The 12,903-nt window shown below is 46.3% G+C and overlaps 1 protein-coding gene across 1 annotated transcript in view; it reads left to right on the top strand.

Moving 5' to 3' along the window:
• Positions 1 to 7,157: 7,157 nt before the first annotated feature.
• The window catches only part of PITPNC1 (phosphatidylinositol transfer protein cytoplasmic 1), a 184,380-nt gene continuing 178,634 nt past the window's right edge, over positions 7,158 to 12,903 (top strand). The window contains exon 1 of the mRNA XM_087826317.1: positions 7,158 to 8,024. Coding sequence (XP_087682443.1) covers positions 7,977 to 8,024 — 48 coding nt within the window. The 5' untranslated portion in view covers positions 7,158 to 7,976. The remainder of the gene's footprint in view (positions 8,025 to 12,903) is intronic.

The following is a 12,903-nucleotide window of genomic DNA, read 5'->3' as shown; positions in this document are numbered from 1 at the left end:
CCCTGCCCGAGCGTCCCTTGATGCCCCCTGCTTCGGCCACCACTCGTCACCCACACCGGAAGCCGCCTGCGCAACCGCTCAGGCAGTGCGTCCGGAGCCCGCGCGAAGGACCCCACGAGGCCCCCTGCGTTGGCCTCCAGTCAGGCAGTGCCGCGGGCAGCCTGGGGGCGGAGCGACGGGCGGGGCTCACCCCTGCCGTCGAGGTCCGGTTCTGTCTCCGGTGACTGACTGACTGACTGACTTCTCATCTAAAATTTCCGGTGAGGAAAACTGTCGCGGAATAGGCCTTCCCATTTATTCTTACGGCCCCGTTTTTGCCATGTTATAGTATCTCAGAGCCGTGGGCAAGTCGCTTCACTTTCCTCAAATCTCGGTTTTCTCATCTCTGTAGGAGCGGGCTGAAGTAAACCCCAAAGAAAAAAGTTCTGGGGGTCCCACCTGGTTGGGCATCTCGGCGGCTTAATCCGTGGGATCAATGAAACTTCATAAACGAAGATGTGACAGCGGCTCAAGTAAAGTATGTGGGTTCGTTTTCGTTTTTACATTCATTGCAAAACAGCAAAATATGTCTTTTGAGATCCAAAAGCTAGAACATATGTGCAGTAGAAGATACAAAGCGTCACTTGCCTGTCGGCATCACCAGTCGCTGCTGAGGTAAACGCTGCCATGGCAGTAGGTGTGTTCTGTGGGCTCCTCCGGCCTCACAGGGGTTTTCTGCTTGGTGGCCTGAATTTTCCAAAATCGCGGAGAACCTCTTGGTAAAGTTCCGACTGTGTGAAAGGGGGATCTTCCACTGTTGCACAGAAGAATTCTTAGGAATTTTAGCCCATATTAAAACTTCAAAAAGAATCGCTTGGCATAAGTAATATGGGAGGTCGAGGTTTTGTGAGAAGACTTTGAAAAGACAAAAACTAACAGAGGTGCGGTAGAGGAAACCGGGGTTATGGTGTCCAGAACTCTGAAATAGGAGCGTGAGGCGTCTGAGAAAGAGGCAGATAGGTGGCGAGAACTCTAGTCGACTCCCACACCAAACTGCAGCCCTATCTCCCTAAGCTTGGGGGTAACAAACAAACAAAAAAAGAGAAGGCAAATTGAAATCTAGGGATAGCTTGCAAAGGAAACAAAGAAAATTAAAGTGAAGTAAAGAAGGAACTCAGTAAAAGTCTGGCCAATGGGGCAGAGGAAAAATAGATGCGAGCACCGTAGTACAGACGGGCTCTTTATAAGCCCTTTATATGGATGAGTCTGAGATTCAGATTTGTGACTTTGTTAGAAAGAATTTGGTTTCAGAAGTGAAATATTGGCAGTGGGAGAATAAAGAATGTAAAAGGTAGGATGAAATACTGATTGGAAAAAAGTTTATTCAGAAAGAAGAGTGGTAAAGTAAGGGGAGTCATTTGGGCTAGAGATTTAAAGTTAGGAATTCTCACCATACTGATGGTATTGAAAGCCACTAGGCTTACGTTACAGAAACGTTCCTGATGTGTGTGTAAAATATTTGTTTCCCCAAATTGGTCCTGTGTAGAAGTTCTTCATGTTAAGTGCAGTTATGTCAGGTAAACAAAGTCGTAAGTATAGCATTATATTCATTTACTCTCGCTGCTGTAACAAATAACCACAAAGTTAGGGGCTTGAAACAACAGAAAGTGATTCTCGCACAATCTGGAGACCAGACGTCTGAAATCACTGGGCCGAAATCAAGGTACAGCGTGGCCATGCTCCCTCTGAAGGCTCTAGGGGACATTCCTTCCTTGCATTTTCCAGCTTCTGGTGGCTGTGGGCATTCCTTGGTTTGTGGCCTCTGAGCTCTAATCTCTGCCTTCCTGGTCACATTGCCTTCTCTTCTGTGTGTGTCAAATCTCCCTCTACCTTTTCTCTTATGCAACACCTGGGATTGTATTCAGGGCCCACGCTGATAATTCAGGATAATCTCCTTATCTCAGATACTTAATCACATCTGCAAAGACCCTTTTTCCAATAAGGTAGTATTTTCAGGTTTTAGGGCTTAGAATCTGTTATCTTTGGAGGCCAGTGTTCAGCCTAACTACAGTCACCTATGCAATTTTTATTTATTGATTTATTTATTGAGAGAGAGAGAAGGGGGGAGAGAAACAAAAACACTGATTTGTTGTTCCACTTATGGATGCATTAATTGGTTGATTCTTGTAGGTGCCTTGACCATACATCAAACTCCAAACCTTGGTGTATCAGGACGATGCTCTAACTAACTGAGCTACCCCACCAGGGTCACATAAGCAATTTTTAAACTGGTTTTGATATAAATGATTACATATACTTAATAAGCAAACATAATTCCCTCTTTTTCTCACTGGTAACTTTAAAATGTTCCATCAAAAGTCAAATTACATTACATCTCTATGGCATTGCATAAGTGAGAAATATTCTTTCCAAATGTGTCGGCATCATTCTGTGATACTAGGTTAAATGGGCTTTGGCATTAAAGAACTATAATAAATTATGGTCACACAGTTGCCTCCTTTTAAAGGACACTCAGGATCAAGGACAATGGTTTCTTTCATCCCTAAAATTTCTCTCCAGTGAGTATAGGTTATCTATCATAATTCATCTCAAAACATTCCAATATTTTGCCAATTTCTGTAAAAATAGCTAATGCAATAAAAAGTAAAACTTTGATAAATTTGTTATTAGCTTATTTATTTAAAAAAAGACAAAACTATAACTTTGGCCACAGAACCTCCAGGTTTTCTTTTTGTGTGTGTGAAGCATTCTGTAGCACATCATTGTCAATTAATTTTTATTTTATGAGCATTTACTGCACAGTATAAGCAATTACACATCAAAGGCATTCTCTATTTAATAGAGGCCTGGTACACGGGTCTACACATAAGAATTGCCTTGGGACTTAACTTTGCTTAGTTTTATTAAGAATGCATTTAACATTTGCTTAGCACCTAACAAGGTCTGACATACAGGTGTATAAAACACTCACACACAGAAGCATACACAGACCTAGACTTTGCTGGAATTAAACTATTTAATACAATAAAAATTAATCACAAAGGATAACATTTGATTTTCAAAAGTTGCCCCTTGAAAGGGGGGCATGTTAAAAGGACACAGGAGCCAGACAGCAGGAGCTACGAATGGCCAAAGCTGGAACAATTTGAGCAACAAAATTAATGTAGTGTAGAATTATAACTCAAGTATAAAATAAATATGCAGGAGTCCACATTGATATAAATAATCAAATGAATAAATAAATGAGGGGAGAGGAACAAATCTTGCAGAATTCCCTATGACATATGTAGATACTCTTCTCTGAAGGAGGTGGGGTTCCCTTGAGTGTGGGCTGCACTTAACGACTCACTTGCAAAGAATGAAGTATGGAAAGGGGGAAATGGTAACTTTACAATGGAAAAGTTGGCAGACATTAACCAAGTGATCAGGGTTAAGGTAGAGCCCTTTATCAAGGGCTATTTTAGTAATATAAAGCAGAGCATGATAATGACAAAGGGATATCTTTACATCACTGTTACTCCCTTTCTCCTTAGACCTGATTTAGCTAAACATTTAGATGAGATTAATGAATATAGTTGTTTTCCATTGCAGGAGTTCTCCCCTCCATAATCAGCACTGTATTTGGTAATAAGTATGTGGGGGGGGGAGGTAGGGTTTGCTACATATTTAGTGGGTAAAGAGCAGGGATCCTGTTAAAAATCCCACACTAACCTCCACAACAAAGAATTATCTGGTACCAAATGTCAATTGTGCCAAAGTTGAGAACCCTAAACTAATATATGCATACATTCAATAGACATTTATTGGGTCCCTACAGTATCCCTCACACTAGGCCACGTTTTCCAAATGACACAGATAGGAGGACATGGTCTGTCTCCTCTGGAAGCTTACCATCAGGTTGGGGAGTTGGAGAACAGGTGAAACACTTAAAGTACTGTATATGACATTTTCTACATAAAGGCCACACTTGCATACACACAGGAATCAAAAGGAATAGTTCAGCCCAGCCGGCATGGCTCAGCGGTTGAGCACGGACCTAGGATCCAGGAGATCAAGTTTCGATTCTGGGTCAGGGCATGTTGCTGGGGTTGCAGGCTCGATCCCCAGTGGGGGCCGTGCAGGAGGCAGCCTGTCAATATCTCTCTCTCCCTCTCCCTTCCTCTCTCTGAAATCAATAAAGATATATTTTTAAAAAATGAATTGTTCCAATAAGAGTTTTGGGTTGCCTAGAAAGGTAAAGAGTTATCTAAAATGGCTCTGTGTAGGAGACAGGACTTTGAGTGGGCCTTGGGGTGGGGGCATCAGTGTGTTGAAAAAGCTCCTAGGATGATTGATTTTGATGTGTACCTCCTCCCATCTCCAGTTTTGAGAACCCCTGCCTTCATAGGTTGTCACTCGTCTGAGAATAAATGCTGTGACAGACATACATAGTCTAATATTCTTTTCCTTTTGGTCATATCATTACTCACTGGTAACTTCACTCGTTGTGCCTCTTTTTTCCCCTTTTCAGTGGGCCACCCCTATTTTTTAACATGTGGTGATCAGTAGCTGTAGATTGGATGAGATTGTGTGTGTGTGTGCTGTTTTGTGTGTGTGTGTTTTTAAATATCTTTATTGATTTCAGAGAGAGGAAGGGAAAGGGAGGGGGAGAGAGAGAGAGAGGGAGAGAGAGGGAGAGAAACATCAATGATGAGTCATTGATTGGCTGCCTCCTGCACACCCCCACTGGGGGATCGAGCCCACAACCTGGGCATGTGCCTTGACCAGGAATCAAACCTCTATCTCCCCAATTAACGCTCGATGCTCAACCACTGAGCCTCAGCCGGCTGGGCGAGATTGTATGTTGTTAATAGAACATCATACCATCCACAGTGAGGATAGCAAAACCTTCAAGGCTCTTTGGAAGCAGATATTGTGGGGACTCCATTGGCTGAAAAAGAAAGATACAATTCTCCTTGCCAGACTCTTGCTGACTAAGGTGACTTAAAACATTTGTTAAAATGTGTCTGGCCAGTAGATGGCACTCTCCTCCCTTTGCGTGAATGAGTTATGAATGAATAAGCTCTCTCTTTGCTCTCCCCTCCCCCAAGCGCTGTTGTAGTGAAAACCAATCCACCCCCAAGTCCTTTCCAAATCTTTAAAATGCATCCTGTTTTCTTCATTCGTTATTTCAGGAGCTTCCAATATGTCTCCTATAGTATTATAATAATATAATAACCTGCTGTCTGGTGTCCTGCTGTCCTAACCCATCCCACATGCTGCTATCAGAATCACTTTCCAAAAGCACAGGTTGTCAGTGCCCTGCTGAAAAATGGTGTTTGGGGGATGAGATTGGTGTGGGGAGGGATTCTCAGTGAAGGTAATGGCAGGCGCAGAAAAATCAAGACAAAGTGGAGGCCTCTCCTGCCAACAGATTTGTCTCAGGGGCAGGGTGACTGGCTATTGTGGGAAAGGTAGATTCAGACCTTTGATTCTCCTGCCAAGGAATTTGAACTTGCTCAATAGGCCATAGAGAATCACTGGGATTAAAGCTGTGCTTGAACACGATTAATGTGACCAGGCATGTGGATGGACAGAGTGAAAAGGAAGAGTTCAGTGGAGAAGTCAGCTTACAAGAAGGGTAAGGGGAGAGGTATCTGATTTGTAGTTTGGAAAATTCAGAGAAGTAGTTCCTCAGAATATTATTATGAGTAATATTCATCAGTAAAATACTTAGTTATAGAATCAATATCTGGAAACGTCTAGGAAGCAAGGAAAATGCCCACATACTCTGATGTCCTGTGTGTACGTGTCTGTGTGGCTAACCAGTATGTTTCCTTGCTGCCCCTGGGAAGAGTATTAGGTGCCAGAAGCGAAGCCACTACACTTGTTTTCAAGTCAGAAGTAGAAAAAAGAAAAACAGCTTGAGCTTCTTTCCGTATCACAGGCTTTCAATGTGTTATTATTCAGCACTACAGTGTCAGATTTAGATTTTCCACCTCGAGGAATTTGATTTAGCTTTAATTAGTTGCTGTGCATATTTCTGAGCCAACTCTGAGAAACATCTAGAAAAGGGCTTTCGCTAAAATATAAGCTGGATATAGGGTGTCATTTTTCTATCAAGCTTTGTATCATGTTCACACAGTTATAAATTCTCTCCAGCCATCTGGATGATTTTTGCCGCCACCCACCATAGTTATACTAGATAATTATTAATTATAATTCAAAATACTGTAATACTGAGGCCATCTGTATTGCCATCCAAGCTCTGAGTAGCTGCAGAAATTTAAAGCATCAATTTTTGGAGAAAAGATGACACTTGCAGGTTATTTTGCAGAGGCAACTGATGCATTTTTCATCCAGCAAGTCTTCAGAAAAACAAGCTTAAAAATACCAGACAAATGAAAAACAGACTTCAGCAGTTACATGCAGCTTCCTGAGGAACTGAAGAATGTGCCTCTTGTGGTTAAAATGAGGGATCTGTTTAATATGGACGAAATACCAACACTCCAGGCATTTTCATTGACATTTCACTGTGACTTTTTGAACTTAGGAGTGCTGACAGGAAAACCTATTCTTACTGCTCTGGAAGCCTCAGTCACACTGTGGAGCAGGGGACTGTGTCACTATTACCTTTTCTCTGCTGGTGTCTTTGTACTTCACGGTTGTTCACGCTATTGCACAGTCTTCCAGGATTCCTTTTCTAAAACCAGTTAGGAAGCCAGGCAAGGGATTGTTCTCATGCTCTCAAATCCCATGGCTTCTCCAGCACTGGACCTACTTACTGGACCAAAGTGAAAACATTTGTGGTAGGTATTTGTAAAAGACCTTTGCCAGTCGAGGAGCACTTCTGTTCCTTGGAACCATTAGCTCCCAGAGTGGCCGGACGGAGCGCTATGGTCTCAGGGAACATTGGAGAACAGATTCAGGGGTAAAGGAGTCTAGGGAAGCCCCTTTCTCCTAGTCTCCCCAGCACCGGCAGGCTGGGCTCCTGGGCAGCCGGGTTGTCTGGCAGCAGCCCGGCAGAGACATGCTGTTTTGTTTAAACCCTCCACATTCTTTGCTATTTCCCCATTGGCGGGATGGGGCTCCCCGCCGAGGCCGCTGCTGATGTCAGCGTCGCTGGCGCTGGCTCCTCCCGCACCCACCCCGGCCCGAGGCACACTGCAGCTCCGCGCGGACTCTCGGGCTCCGGCGAGGTGGCTGCAAACTCGGGGGCACGCACGGCGCTGGAGAGCCGAGCCACCCCGAGGAGGGGACGCGCGCGGAAGGCGCCAGCTTGCCATCGCCCGCCCCTCGAAGCTCGAGCCAAGGTTTGAGGAACCCGGGGCCCCAGCCCAGCAGAGCCCGGCGGCAGCGGCGGCTTCCCTTTTCTACCCCAGCGCGCTCCGGGGCGCCTCGGGGACCGGCCCTCAAAAGAGCAGGAAATCTTGTTTACCGCCCGGGGAGAGAAGCCCAGCGAGCCTTTGTCTGGAAAGTCAGCATCTCCGGCTGCAATGTGTTCCTGGTGAATTAGCATTGGGCAGAACGGCCGGAGAAAGGGGGCCCGCCAGGTTCACGTCTGGTTTCAGAGGCGGATCCAGCGGGTTACTTTTATGCATTTGTTTTAATTTTTGGAAATCTCTTTTTTTTTTCTTTCCTTGCCGGCCACCGGGCATGTCCTGATCTGACGGCCGCTCCTACCGCCCGGGGCTGCGGATCGGAGCAGTTTCCAGCGGGGCTCCCTCCCTCCCTCCCTGACTTTGCAACACCGCGTTCCGGGGAGGACCGACCTCGGCGAGGAAGGGGGCGGGGGAGCCGCGAACGCCCTGACCCAAACCTTGACATGCTCTCGGGAGGAGCGGAGGAAGCCAGGAGCTGAGCGCACCGCCGGGGCTGTTTCTCCGGCCGGCTCCGAGCGCGGGGCTCCGGCTCCCTGCCCTGCGCCTGGGCGGCAGCCTTGTTGTTCTGGGGCCACCCCCCGCTTCCCGCTCCGGTGGTCCGCGGCCGGCAGGACCATGCTGCTGAAGGAGTACCGGATCTGCATGCCGCTCACCGTGGACGAGGTAAGGGCGCGCCCGGCCCTGCCTCGCCCGCCGCCGGCCTCCCGCCCCCTGCCCTGGGGCGCCGTGTACCCCGCGGCCGCCTCCCGGCCCGAGAGCCAACTACGGGCGGCGGAGAAACCTGGTGGAGCATTACCTCTCAAACCAGAGGGCTGGAGGAGAGGGAGGAAGGGGGATTGCTGTTTCCACTTGCCACCCCTGCAAGGGAGGGCGGCACTGGGTGGGGCGGTGGACTCCAGGTGGGCCCTTTTCGGGGCACCCAGAGCCACATTACCGAGAGTCAGAATGCGCCAAAGGGCGTCGGTGCGCCCCCTTTCTCCAATTAAATGAATCAAGGAAACCCAACAGCCCCACGCGCGCTGGTAGCTGGGGGTGTCCGGTGGGTCATCCCATTCTGGCATGGGCTCAAGCTCCCCTCCCGCGGTTTGCTGTAAGGCCTGGGTGCTGGGAGAAGCCCTTAGCCCTCGGGATCTGGAGGCCCCGAGCTCTACTGGGGGACACCTCGGAGCCCTTTGGGCGGGGGTCCGTCTGGGTGCGGACCTCTCCCGCGTTGGCCCACAGCCTGGGCGCCGCTCCCGCCTCGCCCTCTCCTCCAGGCTCCTTGACATGGCTTCGACCTTTCGAAAACCGCCTGGCTCGGAAACTTTCTGCGTCTCGTTTCTTCAGCCGCGGGGAGCGTGGTCTGCTAGCGAGCTGCGCGTGGCCGGGTTGCGGCACGGCCACAGGAGGGCGCTCCAGCACGTGGGTGCGGGTCTGGCCGCGGGCGTAGGGGCGAGCGGCGGGGGTCGTTCACGCACTGCTCAGGTTCCATTCCTCCAACGCAGCAAGCTAGCTCCATCACTCGGGGAATGATGACTCCGTGAGAATCACTCAGGCCCCCAGCTTCCTTTATTCCCCCTCTGCTCCTGACCTTTTTTGTGATCCCACAATTGCTTAGCGCCTGTCCAGGGACCTTGAGGGAGTCCGAAGCCGATCAAGGCAATTTGAAACTCACTAGTGTGGTGTGGTGTATGGCGACACACACGAAATCGGCGACTCCAACCGTATTTGTATTTAAATATAGCACCCTTAATCTATCAGGTGTTATTGAGCCACTACTTGGTGGAAGGGGGTAGGTACTTTGGGAGAGAGAAAAAGGTAACTAACCAAAAACGTGACTGTGCTCCGAAGGGTCTGTCCTCACTTGCCGTCTGGAGCAAGTGTCAAGGGAAGACCCACCGTACCATGCAAGGCAAGATCAAAGTAGCTCTGAGTTTACAAAACGCAGAGAGAGGTCAGCCTGCACCCGAATGATCAACCGAACGTTGCAGTTTGTTGGCTTTTGAGGAGATAGCATTTGAGAAGATCTTTAAGGATGGAGACCATGTGGGTAGGCAGAGTTTTTTGGGGGGTGGGGGAGGGTGCATCCCGACCGTGTAAATAAAGTAGTGAAGCAATACACAGCTCCCTGGAGAGTGAGGGAGGCAAATGAATGAAACTGGCCAACTGGAGTATTTCTAGAAAAGGTTGAGATCTTCTCGCTCTGTGGGCGGCTGAGCTGGAGTAGTTCAACTTGTGGATGTGTTTACTTCTGCCGGATCTCCTAATGACTTTATTTATGGATCGGAATTTGGAATCTAGGGGCCATATTAGTACTACATGAAATATCCCCAAAATGCGGGTGATAGTCAAGAAAATAACCAGTTCTAGAATCTTCTCTACTACCTGCAAAATCTTTTTATTCTGGTTGGTTCCCTTCTCAGGCTTTCTTGAACAGCAGGCACAGCTCCTTTCCCCACTTTTTTTTTTTAAATACTTAAATACCCACCACTTCTCGGTGAAGTAATCACATTTGAGTGGTATAGATGGAGGCCCTTTCTTTTTTTTTTTTTATCCTCACGGAGGACCCCCCCACCATTGCTTTTCAGATAGAGTGGAAGGATGTGAGAGAGACACATTAGATTCGTTGCCTCCTGCACATGCCCCTGACCACCAGGGCTGGGGATGGAGCTTGGAACCTACCTAAGTGCCCTTGGCTGGGAATCAAACCCGGAACCCTTCAGTCCGCAGGCGGATGCTCTAACCACTGAACAAAACTGGGTAAGAGGCCCTTCCTTTCTTAATTGGCAAATGAAATCAGACTCCACGTGTAACATAATGTATAATTATAACTTAATTAATGTATAATTCATTTGGAGGAAAGCATGATTCAGTTTCTGTAAGGTCAAATTCTGAAGTAGTTTTCTATTTTTTCAGAGAAGCAGGGGGGCAGTTTAGATTGATACAGGTTTCAGACTATAAGGATTTAGGAAAACCAAATCAGGTGATGGGTGGGGAGGCTAGGCCCGTCTTGCCAGAGGTTAGACCCCTAGAGTCTTACTGGTAGTAAACCCCACAATTACCATGATCCCCCTTTGCACTATGCCCTACAACCTGAACATTAAAAATTGGGAAGCAACTTAACAATGTCTTCAAAGAAGACAGTTACCATTAGTTTAGTTAGACTCTTGGAACCTTATCTTTTGTTTCAGCTCTTGATTTGCTTTAGGCCCGAGTCAGACCTACAGAACTTCTGGGACTTATTTCTGTTTAACCACCATATTTTTAAAAATGAGGCAAAGTGCCTTGTCTTGGAGAGGCATTGAGAGAGCCAACACTGTGTGTGTCTGTTTTTTCCCCCTGGCCTTATCCCATTTAACTTCCTTGTGGAGGGAAGCGAAAGGGGAACTGGTGTGTTATTATCTACATTTTGCAGATGAGTAAACTGAGATTCAGAACCATTAACTAATGTACACCAGGCCACACAACTAGTTAATAGCCAAGCCAGAGCCAGAGCCACGGTGAAAACCATTATTTGTTTTCCTTGTTCTGGTCTTTGCCTGTCACTAGTATTTACTCCAGGAAAAGCAAAACACATTTCTTGAAAACAGATAAAGTCAGTGCTACCAACTAAATGAAAAATCAAAGGTCTCTTGAATTGTTATAGAGAGTATTGTTTCTACTATTTCTCTAGTCTTATTTTGATTCATAAAATGTCCCCTGGTTCCAGGAAAGAGGAACAGCTCTTGGAGATAAAGAAAGCTGAACTACAGCCTAGACAGTGTTGGTGTTTTGTTCTGTTTTAGACAATTTCGAAGTAACGTCCCATGGATTAATTTTAATTTAGAAAATTTCCTTGGAATAGTCTCCTCATTTATGTTCATCGTCATTGTCTCTGAACTAAATATAAGCCCTTTGGAAAGTTCTGTTCAGTGAAGGACCCTGGGGACTGAGAGTCAATCATAAAGAGGTAGTTGTCATTGTCTTCATTTGAAACAGTTGATGATGTAGATTCTGGAATTTTAGATGCGAAAGGGCTATTAGAGTTGATCTATAGGTGAGCCATTTCACTTGGGCAGGAGAATAGAGCTGTAGGAGGTTCAGTTAGTTCCATCTCATAGCTAAGGGCAGGGTCTAGGCCAGAACCCAGGCCTTCTGATTTCTGGTGCAAAGCATCTCAGTTCCAAACATTATCTTCATGACTCCTTGGGGCACAGTGTGACGCTCACCCCTCCCTGACAGGTACTTAGCAACAAGATAAGCATTTTCCTAGAGCTGAGCACATCCTAATATCTGAGGCAGGAATTCTTTCATTTTCATTGCTTGCTTTGGTGTTGAACAGTTGCTGTTCTGACTGCATTAACATTCATATGTGTACTTTTAGGGATTTATTTGTGGTCCTTAGGGATTTGGTACACAATGAAGGAAAGAAGAAAGAGAAAGAAAGAAAGAACAGAAAAACAACTTTCTTTAATTCAGAATATTATTTTGTTCTTTACCCTGGCAGGGAGCCATTGTACTTTATCCAGGCTCCCCGGGTCCCCAGAGACTTTTCTTGGACACATTTCTGAGAACATATTTGGGATCAGGGTAGTGCCATCTCTGGAATGACCTAAATGGAGGTGCCAAAGTGCCCAATAATGCTCCTTACCCTCTGTTTTAAATGATTTTTGTGGGCTGCATCTGCAAACATATTGGGGCAGAAATTTTTTAAGAAAAGAGATTTTAAGCTTGATATTGGCATTGACTGTTAGTTTTTTGTACAGAGTGATACCCCCGAGTATAAAGAAAGGCTCCTTGGGTTAATCTCATAGACCTTCCTCGGGATTCCTCATAATTGTAATTTTGAAAATGTTTTTTAAGAATGAGCACTAGCGCCTGGCCGGGTGTGGCTCAGCAGTTGAGCATCGACCTAGGATCCAGGAGATTGCAATTCGATGCTCGGTCAGGGCACATGCCCAGGGTGTGCAGGAGGCAGCTGATCAATGACTCTCTCATCATTGATGTTTCTATCTCTCTCTCCATCTCCCTTCCTCTCTCTGAAATCAATAAAGATATATTTAAAAAAAAGAAAAAAAGAAAGAGCACTATTTAAAAAAAGAAAGAAAAGCAGAAACAAAAAAAGGAAAATAAAATAAAACAACAACAATAAAAATGAATGAGCACTATTGTAACCTCCCCTCCCCCCCAGCCCATTGGAAGGAACCACTGTCAGGGTAAGTGATTTCTGGGCCATTCTGGTAGCTTCTCTTGCTTGTTCCACAGCCAGGGAATAATGTTACCCATGCTGCCCAGCTAGCAAAGCTCCCTTCTCGGTCCTGAGGGGTACCTGGGGGGAGGAGCGGGTTAATGGATAAGTGCAAACCTTTCACCACTAATGGATCAGACAACAAGGAGCAGATGCCATCCCCCGGCCGTCAGTAAAATGGACTTTGTGTGTGAAGGGCACTGCATTTTCCCTGTGATTGGGGTGTGAATGCCCTTCACAGGAAACAGATTCTGGGGCCTTGAAAAAAAATACACACCGTTATTAACAAAACCCTGGTTAAAAGAGGGTGGTAATTAACTTTTGCTTTTCATTTAA

The sequence above is a fragment of the Miniopterus natalensis genome, chromosome 17, assembly GCF_054644295.1.
Source record: "Miniopterus natalensis isolate mMinNat1 chromosome 17, mMinNat1.hap1, whole genome shotgun sequence".
NCBI lineage: Eukaryota > Metazoa > Chordata > Mammalia > Chiroptera > Miniopteridae > Miniopterus > Miniopterus natalensis.
The sequence above is the reverse complement of the archived record's forward strand: the minus strand, read 5'-3'. Positions and strand labels throughout refer to the sequence as shown.